The sequence below is a fragment of the Amia ocellicauda genome, chromosome 4 (assembly GCF_036373705.1).
Source record: "Amia ocellicauda isolate fAmiCal2 chromosome 4, fAmiCal2.hap1, whole genome shotgun sequence".
Lineage (NCBI taxonomy): Eukaryota > Metazoa > Chordata > Actinopteri > Amiiformes > Amiidae > Amia > Amia ocellicauda.
Window position 1 is genome coordinate 52,290,874 of NC_089853.1, and position 13,459 is coordinate 52,304,332.

Sequence of the window (13,459 nt, forward strand, 5' to 3'; positions counted from 1 at the left end):
TTCAGGTTAAATACACCTGTCTCTGTGAGGTCCCACAGTTGGTTAGTACAATTCCTAACAAAAACTACATAATGAAGAAAAAGGAACGTTGAATACAAATCCGGAATAAGGTTCTTCAAAAGCTCCAATCAGGGGTAGAGGATATAAGAACATTTCCAAGCCATTGAATACCCCCTGGAGCACAGTAAAGTCCATTATTCAGAAATGGAGAGAATATGGCACAACTGTGAATCTGCCTAGATCAGGCCGTCCTCAAAAAGTGAGTATCTGGGCGAGAAGGGCACTAGTCAGGGAGGCCACCAAGAAGCCCATGGCAACTGTAAAGAAGTTACAGTCTTCAATGGCTGAGCTGGGAGACACTGTGAATACTGCAACAATAGTCCAGGTGCTTCACTAAAGTGGCCTTTATGGGAGAGTGGCAAAACGAAAGCCATTGTTGAAAATAACTTGCATCAAATCTCTCATAGGGGTTGCCAGAAGGCATGTAGGAGACTGAGACCAAGTGGAGGAAGATTCTATGGTCTGATGAGACCAAAATAGAGCTTTTTGGCCTCAATGTTAAGCACTATGTTTGGTGCAAGCCTAAGACCACACATCATCCTGAGAACACCATCCCTACCGTGAAGCATGGTGGTGGCAGCATCATGCTATGGGGATGTTTCTCTGTGTCAGGGCCTGGAAGCCTTGTAAAGATAGAGGGCAAAATGGATGCAGCAAAGTACAGAGAAATCCTGGAAGAAATCTGAAGTCTGCAAGAGACCTGGGACTTGAGAGAAGATTCATCTTCCAGCAGGACAATGACCCCAAACATACAGCCAAAACAAATTGAATTTGAAAATTGCTGTTCACCAAAGGTCCCCATCCAACTTGTTGGGGCTTGAGCAATTTTACAAAGAAGAATGGGCAAAAGTTGCTGTGTCCAGATGTGCAAAGCTGGTAGAGACTTATCCACATAGACTCATAACTGTAATTGCTGCCACAGGTGCCTTTACTAAATATTGACTGACGGGGTGATTATTTATGCATTCAAGTATTTTCTGTTTTCTATTGAGAATAATTTCCAGATTATATTTTTCACTTTGACATTATGCATATTTTGTGTTGATCAGTGGCAAACTCCTGATTAAATCCATTCTGATTTCATGTTGTAACACAATGAAATGTGGAAAAGTCCAAGGGGAGTGAATACTTTTGAGAGCCACTGTATGTTGTGTGGTTTGAAAATGTGGGAAATGTAAATCGTTTAGTTAAGAAGATTGTATAAATTAGGTAGATAGTCTAATACATTTTGTATTTTGCTGTTAGGACCGGAAAACATTGCCACTAGAATGCTAATGTTAAGGCATTTGCGTCGCAGCTCACATTGCTAAACTAAAGTATTATTGAATGAAAATTACATTTATAATTTTAAAAGAAAAACACTTTGGTCAGTCAGGTTACAGCTGTAATTGCAAAATATTAAATTCTTATGCACACGTCAACTCCGATGTAATTTTCAGTAGTGCATAAGTAAGCCATATTGTATAAGAGGGCATTACTTTATAGTTAATTTGAAATTGTAATTAACAGAAAGGTTGTGACTATCAGGAAAAAATAACACCTGCTTGCCATTTCCAGATGCCTCTTAATAGGAAGGTATTTTTATATAGCCTAATGTTGTTTATTAAACAACTTTTTTAAACTTGTTGTGTTAGCTATGTATTTTAAAATAAAGTTCAGAATAATTGTCACATTGCATTATTTCTCATTTAGTGTAAATTTTAAATGTGTGGCAAGGGGGTCAACTATTTGAATAGTCATCGACAACAGCGGTGGATTTATCAATAAGTGTGTGAAAAACCTGCCTGGAGCACATGTTGACAGTGAAAATTTTACAGACTGGAATATCATACGGCCGCTTAGCCTGACCTGTGGTTATGCAGAAGTAGGTCTCATGAGGGGAGACATGGTGGACGCGGTGGTGTTTTCGGGGCAGGATGATGTGGCAGTCCTGCAGGAGGGTGACCCAGCGCGGCAGGCCAAAGTAGGTGTGGGACCACTTATGGATCTGGTTGGTGAGTGTGACAAAAATGGCCAGGGAGAACACATAGCAGTCCCAGGGGTAGCTGTAGTAGAGCTCCGCTGAGGTAAAAAAAAAAAAAAAAAAACGGAGGCAAATGTAAGAAATTAAAAAACTGGGGAGGTTCTTTTGTCACCAGCACAAACTGGATCGATGCAATACAATGCAAGACTACACAATACACATTAATACGGTCAAAGTCTCACCTAATGGCTCTTTATAATATCAAAATGCCAAGTCGGGATTTAAAAACAGACAGAAGTACTCCTGGATAAAATTTGGAAGGGAGATCCAGGCTTTATAGCTCAAAGGACCTGCTGCCCATTGTTTTAAAATCATACCCTGGGAATGGTAAAAAAAAAAAAAATCCTCAACTCCTTGCATTACATTCAACATTATGAGAGCCTGCAGTAGGTCTCCTGCATAGTCTATCACATATATCACAGTCAGATCTTTAGTCTCGGTTCACCCGAGCTTTACATGTATGGCAAAACATGATTTTAGTCTGACAATCTCTCACTAGATCATAGCTCGTTTCAGGCATTCAATTAACTGACAACATGGAAGAACTTACTCATCATGTGCCACAAACTCAGTTCATTTAACCTGCTGGCCCCATTTCCAATATTTATCCCACTCATGAGCTCAAGTACCTTTACAAAATAAAATCAAAAGTCTTGCTGCAAGGTGTGGGATTTATTTCATGCATTCCCAACTGCATTCTACTTATTTTGGAGATTTGACCTCACATGTGTTAGAAATGCACTTCAAGTACTGTGGTATTTGTATTCACTCCCTGCTGGTGAACATTAGCATCATTTTAATGCATGCAATACAAAACAAATCAAGAGCTCTAGATTTAAAGGTGAAAGTTTAAAACTGAAAATGTCTAAGTGTTAATGTGAAAGGAGGGTCATTGCTAGATCTGCGATAAGAAACTCTAACCTTGATATATAGCAGGGGTGGCTAACCCTGGTCCTGGAGAGCCGCAATCCTGCAGGATTTCCAGGTCTCTCTTAATTACCAATCAATGGATATCTTGAATACAGGGACATTTTGCCTAATTAAGACCCATAATTGGTTCAATTAAGCAGTTAACAATCTGGATAAAACAAAAACCTGCAGCTCTCCAGGACCAGGGTTAGCCACCCCTGATATATAGCAATGTTAAATGTAAATGTACTTGATTGCAATTTGAACCCAAGCCTGCTGTGTTGTATTGTCTTTTATTTGAACTTCACCTCCCACTCCCACTGGTGCTCTTAGACCTAATGTGTTAAATTTAACATTGTGTTTGTTCAAAGACAATAGAATTTTGTGTTAATTTTTTTTTTTTTAAAAGCACAACATATTTAACAATTCTGTGTGGGGAAAAATATATTATTGTATTAAAAATACACTATTGTGTTGTAATTTGGTAAATTGTAACACTAAGTTGTATTGTCCTTGTCCTAGTTCTTAGAGTAGTTCCCAACCCTGGTGTCTTGGAGGATCCTCCATCTACTGGTTTTTATTCCAGCATAGCTCTTCTTTCAACTAATGACTGACTGATTTCAACCTTGTCATGTGCTTTCAGCTCTTAAACAGGTGGAAATCGGGGAACAAAGTGACCAACAACACGGCTAGATTGAAAAGTAGCTGACACACGGTCTGACTGCAGCTCACCTGGAGAGAGGGTCATGAATTTATAGGCCATGTTGGCCAGGGGGACCAGAGTCAGCATGCAGTTGTCACCGTTGGTCTCGATGAAGTCATGGCGCGTGATGGCAGTGGGGTCGATGTGGTGCTCCCGGAAAGGCCGGATGAATGCCTGGAGATTGTGAACCACACAGGGTGAGGAACGTGGGGAGTGACAGAGAGCAGAGAGACAGGGAGAGAAATGGACCGTAAGGGGAGAGTAAGTGTGAGAGGGTAAGAGAGGGAATGAGAGAGAAAAAGGTATGAGAAATACAGGAAAGAGTGAGACAGAATCAGGGGAAGAGGTTGGGTACAGCAAGCAGATACCCCATAATGGGAGATGGATGTAAGCAACAGACTTTCTGAAGGAAAGGTTCAGCCACAAGGAAAGGGGAAAACAATTTTCAAGAACCACTGCATCAAAAACAAGCACTTGATTATTGATTTTTTGTTTTCGGTTGGTTGGTTTCAATTTAGAATCACCATTTATTTTACCCTTTCAGAAACCTGCTGGAATCTTTAATGTAACCCAGCAGAACAAAACACTTCTGAAGTGACCTAGATGTACAAAAGAAATCTATGCACACAGAGGCGCATACAAACACACACATCTACATATACTCTCCAAGATGCAACTGCATGCTCTTCTTGTTCTGCGAGTGTGAAATGGGTTAACGACTTTCAAAGGGTTATAAAATATAGCTCCCACTGTTGCTGCCCCAGTGGCCAAGGCAACAAGGACAGCGACTCTGTTGCAAACAGGAATACCCCTTGCCACACTGTACCCCACCCTCTTCCAGCACAGCCCTGGCACCAGAGGCATAAAACAGCTTGAACACACTGTAAGAAAAAATGTGTGGTGTTCAAAGCTTAAAGGGTTTAATTTAACTGGCAATAGAGATCTGGGATAAAACAGTATTAAATTACTATATTGATGTCAATGTGTTAATGGTCTTTGGACAACACCATTATAAAGAGCACTTGGGGAAAAACACTTCCCTTCCCTGGCAGCTTTTCACTAAATTCAAATAATGTTTTATGCTCTTTTTTTAAGCATACATTTAAGATCTTGTTTCAAAATAAAATTGTCTACTCATTACACATTTAACTTATTTCCTAACCAGCCCTGCTGCACATACATTAAAACATCTGAGGGGACTGAAAAAGGAGAAATGAATTACCACAGATGACTCAGTGTCATAAGGCAACTGTTCTGCTTTTCTTCAACAGACTTTTCATAGTTTATAAAAACAAATAAAAAAAAGTGTAATATATTCAATGTAAAATACCTTGTAACCTTCCTGCAAATAAACGCATTGAAGATGTAAACTTTGTGGAAGGTTAATAGCCAGATGGAAGAATCCAATAACCAATGGAGAAAAGGATGAACAAGACTACTTTAGGATTACAAATTTCCACTGTAAAATTAGCTCCACTTATCTCCAGAAGAAAAATCCAAAAGCCAATGCAGTGACAGTTTCAGCTTAACAATTTGTCACTTTGCTCAGCCTATTAGCCTGGTTATGCTAAAGGTCTAAAGACTAGTATTTTCTGAAGAAAGAATTAACAATAAATCACATTTGCCTTCTAATATTAGGACTACGCATTTTATTTGTGTTCTGGGGCTTAAGTTTAAATGATTAAGAAGTGTCTGATGCCTGAAGCTCATCCAGTTGAATCTAGGGCCGGATTAAAATCAAAACTTTGACCCACCCGCTAATAGCAAACTACAAACCTTTACATCATTTTTGATTAGAAGAAAGTGGCATCTTACTAATAATGCAGCCGCAACTGAGTACAGTTCTGTAGTTATCTATTAGTGGGTGGGTCAAAGTTTTGATTTAATCCGGCCCCTAGTCTATGCACCAAAACTTAGCAAATTGAGGACCAAAAAACATTGGCCAATATGGTTTAATAGAAGTATGCTAAAAAATATCAAGAGAAGGAAAATGTTGTATAGCGCATACAAAAGGGATAGAGATTAAACTAAATACAAAGAATATGTTGAGCTGCAAAGAGATCTTAAGAAAGGGATCAGGAAAGCAAAGAGGGAAATAGAAAGAAACATAGCTCTTGGAGCTAAAACTAATGCAAATAGTTTTTTTCAATACTACAACAGCAAGAGGTCAATAAAGGAGGAAGTGAAAAAGCTAAAGGGCAAAAACTGAAGTATCTTGGAAAACGAACAAGATGTGGCAAATGTTCTAAATGAGTATTTCACAGAGGTTTTTTCAAATGAAAAAACAGATAACATGCCACAGGTTAACAATCAGTCCAGTCAAACCCTAAGAGAGATCAGGATAAATGAGGAGGAGGTACTAAAGGGACTAGTAGAATTTAAAAACAAACAAATCACCTGGGCCAGATGGTATATTTCCATCAGTACTTGAGGGAAATGAGGAAAATTATTTATAGGCCGCTAACTCAAATATTCCAAAAGACACTTAGAACAGGGGATGTGCCAACTGACTGGAAGACAGCAAATGTCTTACCAATCCACAAGAAAGGGGACAAAACTGAGCCAGGAAATTACAGACCAATCAGTCTCACCTGCATCACCTGTAAAATGGTTGAAAAAATGATTAGACAGAAAATAGAGGAGCAGGTTATTCAAAGGGACTTAGATAATTTTCAGATGTGGGCCGACACCTGGCAGATGAAATTCAATGTGGACAAGTGCAAGGTATTACATGCAGGTAACCAGGGAATAAAATTAACACCCGCCACCCACCAAACGCGGGTAGATTTAGTCAGTGGTGGGTAAATCTGTCAATGTTACCAGCCACTTTGGCGGGTAGCCAACAAGTGTACGTGAACTCAACTTGTTTTAATGTCTCCTAGTGTATTGATCAATATGTTTCAAAATACAAATTCATTTGTTGACGTTGTAGTGTTGGTATCTTATTTGATTTGGCCAACCGCAATATCTTGATTTTTGAAAATATATGGCATTTGGACAGCCTTCGGTCCAGGAAGACATATTTCATGGAGAGCAATGAAGCAGAAGCAAGGTTCCTGCAGATTAAGGATGTGGAAAGATAATTACTTTTAATGACTTTTCATAGTCATAATTACTGACTTTTTAATGACCTGGTTCAAAGTGTTTTAGAATTATAATAGTTATTTTTTTATTATTATTTTTATTTCTTGGCAGATGCCCTTAACCAGGGCGACTCATATACGCAGTGGAATTCTGCAGGTCTGCGCATATCTGTGGAAATCTCCACTAAAACACGCTCCATGGCTTCCTTACAGAGAAGCAAATACGTGTATAATATGTGCAGTGCAATTAAAACTACCACGAATCTACAGCTGATATGTTAACCTACCTAAAAGCCAAACACCCTTCTGTGAAATTAGCAAGGACAGAAAAGGAAAGAGGAGCAACAAACACATTCATATTACATACACAGCCAGCTATTGCTATTTATTTTTTATTCGCTGTAACTCGAACAAATAGGTGTGTTTTTCCGAATGTAGACCAGCAGTCTGAGTGTGTTGAGTGTGGATTGGAAACGTGGAAAAGTCAATCGTTTAGTCAAGTAGATTGTATAAATTAGCTAGATAGTTAGGTCTTATACATTTTGTATTTTGCTGGTGTGACCGGAAAACAGTGCCACAAGGACACTAATGTTAAGGCATTTTTGTTGCAGCTCACATTACTAAATTGGAAATTTAATGAAAATGTATACAAATTGATAAAGAAAAACAAATTGGTCTGTCAATATTCCATTATAAACAAATAGTCACAACCTTCATAGTTAATTTGAAATTGTGACAATAAAAAGTTGTGATAATGTCATAATAATATGAGAGTTGACAGGTCTGCTGTTATTATGCCATTTCCATACGTCTTCTAATAATGTATTTTTACATAGATATGTATTTTAGTTGTTAGATGAGTATTCATCAATTACGAAGTATTAATTCATGGGGAAACGATTTGCGATAGAGACATGATAGAGACATTTTTTGCTGCGTAGCTAAGATTCTAATGAAGAGAACCATGTGTGGTTTGTTTACATTGCATCTTTGCTGGCGTTTGTACAACTGCAGAAGACAGGCATGGTATTGACCAATGGAAAGGACGTTTCTGTCTGTCATCATCCCTACAGATTATATATTTTTACCCAATCCAAAGGAGCTCTCTCAGCCCTGGCACTCTCAGCTGATAAGGCAGGTGTCAGGTTATGCGCTGCTGTGAGAGCAGTGGTCAGAGTGCAGATGAGAGAGAGAAACAGACTTTTACATTGTAGCTTATAAACAATGACTTTTAATGACAACATTCATTTTAAATACTTTGAAATGTAATGACTTTTAATGACCGTGCGGAAACCCAGAGAAGGGAGTAGAAGTGAAGAGGAAGAGGAGTATGAAGAGTGATAATGTGTCACCATATAACACCCCTTCTCATGTGTTAGTTTAGTGTGTTTATACAGATCCCCATTAGCTGCCATGTTATTTCATATGTGATTAATTTTAAAACAATGCTCCCGTACACTGTCTCTACTTGCAAGTGTTATAATTCAATAGAATGCAATGTTTTGATCAAAGACCTTATAACAATTACAAGTAGAAACAGTGTGTGGGATCATGTTTTTTCTACCCAGATCCTTTCCCCTCATACGCATCTGTCTAAGAGTCTACACAGGTGTGGGATTAGCTTGTGTTATTGTGATTGATTAATAACCTGAATAAATGTCATGTTATAACATGTTCACGACACATTTACGTACCCTGATATATTTCTGGTGATGTTTGCCTTTGGCTCGTAAAAATACCAAGTGGCTGGTAAGTTTTTTCCTTCTTCCAGACACAGTGGCTAGTGGCCAAAAAAGTTAATTTTATCCCCTGCAGGTAACAAAAAATGTCCCCTTTAATTACACTATGGGAGGAATAGAACTAGATTAAGTAACGCATGAGAAAGATCTAGGAGTCTATGTGGACTGCTCACTTTCTCCATCCAAACAATGTGGGGAAGCAATAAAAAAGGCAAACTGAATGTTAAGGTATATTGTCAAAAGTGTAGAATTTAGAACAAGGGAAATAATGTTAAGACTGTACAATGCACTTATTCCAGGTTTGAAGGGAATGTCCTACTCGGAGAGACTGAGGGAACTGAACCTTTTCACCCTGGAACAGAGGAGACTAAGATTCAAGTCTTCAAAATCATGAAAGGCATCGACCACATCAAACCAGAGGAGCTTTTCCAGATCAGCAGGGACACATGGACCCAGGGACACAAATGGAAAGCCTTTCAAGACGGAAAACAGGAGACACTTCTTCACACAGAGAGTTGTCATAGTCTGAAACAAACTCCCCAGCGATGTGGTTAAAGCTGAAAATTTTGGAACATTTAAAAATAGACTGGATATGATCCTTGGATCACTTAGTTATTAATGGATACCAAATGAGCATGATGGGTCGAATGGCCTCCCGTTTGTAAACTTGCTTATGTTCTTATGTTCAAGGAGTCTGACACCGTCACTCTCAGGGTGCACCTCTTAAAAATCTCTCACAATCTCTGACCGTACACACTGCGGAGACAGGATTAAAATGGAGTGGGGTGCTTCCTGAAAGCGACTTAACCCAGATTCCACACATAGACTGGAGATGTCAGGGATAACACAATGTATAAGCAATGATCATTAAGAAAAAAAAAAAAAAAAAAGGAATGCAATGTACAGTGATGGAAAAAAGTATTTGATCCCCTGCTGATTTTGTACGTTTGCCCTCTGACAAAGAAATGATCAGTCTATAATTTTCATGGTAGGTGTATTTTAACAGTGAGAGACAGAATAACAACAAAAAAATACAGAAAAACGCATTTCAAAAAAGTTATAAATTGATTGGCATGTTAATGAGGGAAATAAGTATTTGACCCTTTCGACTTATTACTTGGTGGCAAAACCCTTGTTGGCAATCACAGAGGTCAGATGTTTCTTGTAGTTGGCCACCAGGTTTGCACACATCTCAGGAGGGATTTTGTCCCACTCCCGTTTGCAGATCCTCTCCAAGTCATTAAGGTTTCGAGGCTGACGTTTGGCAACTCGAACCTTCAGCTCCTTCCACAGATTGTCTATGGGATTAAGGTCTGGAGACTGGCTAGGCCACTCCAGGACCTTAATGGGCTTCTTCTTGAGCCACTCCTTTGTTGCCTTGGCTGTGTGTTTCCACCTCCATGTTTGACGGTGGGGATGGTGTTCTTGGGGTCATAGGCAGCATTCCTCCTCCTCCACGGCGAGTTGAGTTGATGCCAAAGAGCTCGATTTTGGTCTCATCTGACCACAACACTTCACCCAGTTCTCCTCTGAATCATTCAGATGTTCATTGGCAAACTTCAGACGGGCCTGTACATGTGCTTTCTTGAGCAGGGGGACCTTGCGGGCGCTGCAGGATTTCAGTCCTTCACAGTGTAGTGTGTTACCAATTGTTTTCTTGGTGACTATGGTCCCAGCTGCCTTGAGATCATTAACATGATCCTCCCGTGTAGTTCTGGGCTGATTCCTCACCGTTCTCATGATCATTGAAACTCCACGAGGTGAGATCTTGCATGGAGCCCCAGACCGAGGGAGACGGACAGTTATTTTGTTTTTCTTCCATTTGCGAATAATCGCACCAACTGTTGTCACCTTCTCACCAAGCTGCTTGGCGATGGTCTTGTAGCCCATTCCAGTCTTGTGTAGGTCTACAATCTTGTCCCTGACATCCTTGGACAGCTCTTTGGTCTTGGCCATGGTGGAGAGTTTGGAATCTGATTGATTGACTGCTTCTGTGGACAGGTGTCTTTTTTATACAGGTAACGAGCTGAGATTAGGAGCACTCCCTTTAAGAGAGTGCTCCTAATCTCAGCTCGTTACCTGTATAAAAGACACCAGGGAGCCAGAAATCTTGCTGATTGATAGGTGATCAAATACTTATTTCCCTCATTAACATGCGATATGCGTTTTTCTGTATTTTTTTGTTGTTATTCTGTCTCTCACTGTTAAAATACACCTACCATTAAAATTATAGACAGATCATTTCTTTGTCAGTGGGCAAACGTACAAAATCAGCAGGGGATCAAATACTTTTTTCCCCTCACTGTAGCAATCAAAAACCACAGATTCTTACTACATGTATGGAAATAGCACAGAGTGAATATGTTTTTTTGTTGATGTTAAGCAAATACTACACTGTAGGCCTGTTTTCCCTGCTTTAAACAATACAGCTGATTTCAGAAGAACACACGTTTCAGGACAGAACTGTCTATCGTGTCTTATGCAACATGGCATCACAGTCCATACATGACATTTTACCTTTCCAAAAATGGGCACATCCACAGAACCCCAGGTGTCTGCTCCCCAGTGTACTAGGCCGGAAGCAAAGTCTGCCGTCAGAATTCCTGCAACTGAATGACAAAGGAGCAGTGAACAAGTTGCCCCTAGCATTACTATAGATATTATTGTTACCATCATTGAAGGTGTCTCACATGCAACAGAGAAGTGAAAACTACGTTGGACCAACTCAAACTGGCTTAGCAGCACCTCTTTGGAATTAAAAAGGTAGCTTTCAGATGTAACTGCCCTGAACATGAATAGACTGCTTTCAAAAGTCAAATATTGTCCACACCTAAGCATAAGAGTGAAAACAATGGCCATAAAAACTCCATAAAAACAATGGCCCATAACTCTGAGAAATATTTGTAAGCCTTTGTTTTTCCCCTGTTCAAAAGAGCTGACATTGATTAAGCAGCTGTACTTTTTGCAATTGTGACAGCCATTCCACACTGCAAACAGGGCACAAACATTTAATTTAAACCTGGCACTTTTTCAGGACAGTGTAAAATACTCTCCACTGATTAAACAGTTCTGACATATACAGAAGTATGGCAGAGAGTACAGATGTGATTCATGGAGAAATAACGTACAAAAAATGAGTAATGTTATTATAGCTCTGGCAAAGTTGTCTTGGGGCAATGTGCATTTTTCTTTCTTGGTTCAGTCTCACAAAATACAGTGGTGCAACCCGTTTGTCAAGAAGAAACTCAGTGACGCCCAGACTGGTTTTCATGTTAACAAATGTCAACTGAAACCAAACCTAGTGATCTACAGAGTCCACAAGGATGGGAGTTAGCACCTATTCCCAGCAGGATGTAGGAGATATGGCTCAGGTGGAAGTTGGCGAGGAGGTGGCAGAAGTTGAGGGCCATAAGAGAGAAGCAGATGATGACACTGACCCATTCTTGACAGCGCTTTCCTGGATAGAGAGAGAGCAAGAGAGAGGGAGAAGGAGGGAGGGAGGGTTATTTTCTCATGAGTGTCTTGAAGGAGTACCATGGACGCTCTTTTGAAGCTACCCCTTGCAAGAATAACAACCATTTTGCAGTTTAACCAGGCCAATTGGTTACTTGATGCTGTTACGGGGACCTCACTCTTTAAGACATGGAATACTCTCATGTACAAGCATTAGTCTTCTGTGGCAGTGGGTTTGGCACTCATTTTAGGGCTGTGAAGCCAAACAGTAATTATCTTGCCGAAACACAAAATGCCAAGAAGGCTCTCACTTAAAGAGCAGAGAAGAAACACTGTCGGGCTCCTGGCACTAAACCAAACCAAGTCGCAGTCGAGTGCTAATTGCAATGGTCAGCTGTAGGCAGATTTTGAATTTAATGTGACTTTAATTTAGGTTGATTTTTGACTATTATCAACACAGCAGTCAGTATATGACAAGAGTATGATTATGGAGTTCAAACAATCCGGCAATGGAACTGTAAGAATAATAAACATTGTAACAGCTACAGATTGTTCTACAAATTAACTAAAATGTTCCTTGAAAATGAAAATATAGGATGTACCACAACTGATTTATCAGAAGGATGCACTCTCAATCTACACTCAGCTTAATAGTTAGCCTTGATCTGTTTAGAAGTAATATGGCACTGAAATATTGTTACCAACATTAATTGATCCTGCTGAAGAAAGAAACAAGCAGTGCCAAAATGATCTTCCATGGACTAGTATACAGTGCATCTGGAAAGTATTCACAGCGCTTCACTTTTTGCACATTTTGTTATGTTACAGCCTTATTCCAAAATGGAGTAAATTCATTATTTTCCTCAAAATTCTACAAACAATACCCCATAATGACAACGTGAAAGAAGTTTGTTTGAAATCTTTGCAAATTTATTAAAAATAAAAAACAAAAAAAGCACATGTACATAAGTATTCACAGCCTTTGCTCAACACTTTGTTGAATCACCTTTGGCACCAATTACAGCCTCAAGTCTTTTTGAGAATGATGCTACAAGCTTGGCACACCTATTTTGGGCAGTTTCTCCCCTTCTTCTTTGCAGGACCTCTCAAGCTCCATCAGGTTGGATGGGGAGCATCGGTGCACAGCCATTTTCAGATCTCTCCAGAGATGTTCAATCAGCTTCAAGTCTGGGCTCTGACTGGGCCACTCAAGGACATTCACAGAGTTGTCCTGTAGCCACTCTTTTGTTATCTTGGCTGTGTGCTTAGGGTTGTTGTCCTGTTGGAAGATGAACCTGGGCAGCACTGTGGAGTTGTGGTTCAAATCCTGGGTGAGGCAGTGCTGTTGTACCCTTGAGCAAGGTACTTCACTTAGATTGCTCCAGTAAAATGCCCAGCTGTATAAATGGGTAAAAATGTAAGTTGCCCTGGATAAGAGTGTCTGCTAAATAATAATAATAATGTGTTTTTTTTGTTTTTTATTTTTAAT

General features: G+C 39.6%; 1 protein-coding gene across 3 annotated transcripts in view; it reads right to left on the reverse strand.

The window, feature by feature from the left end:
- Positions 1-13,459, reverse strand: part of peds1b (plasmanylethanolamine desaturase 1b) — a 33,908-nt gene that overhangs the window by 15,892 nt on the left and 4,557 nt on the right. For all 3 annotated transcript variants that reach the window (XM_066702729.1, XM_066702727.1, XM_066702728.1), the window contains exons 2-5: positions 11,855-11,974; positions 11,035-11,126; positions 3,725-3,869; positions 1,909-2,121 (exon numbers count right to left, since the gene is read on the reverse strand). In XM_066702729.1, coding sequence (XP_066558826.1) covers positions 1,909-2,121; positions 3,725-3,869; positions 11,035-11,126; positions 11,855-11,974 — 570 coding nt within the window. The remainder of the gene's footprint in view (positions 1-1,908; positions 2,122-3,724; positions 3,870-11,034; positions 11,127-11,854; positions 11,975-13,459) is intronic.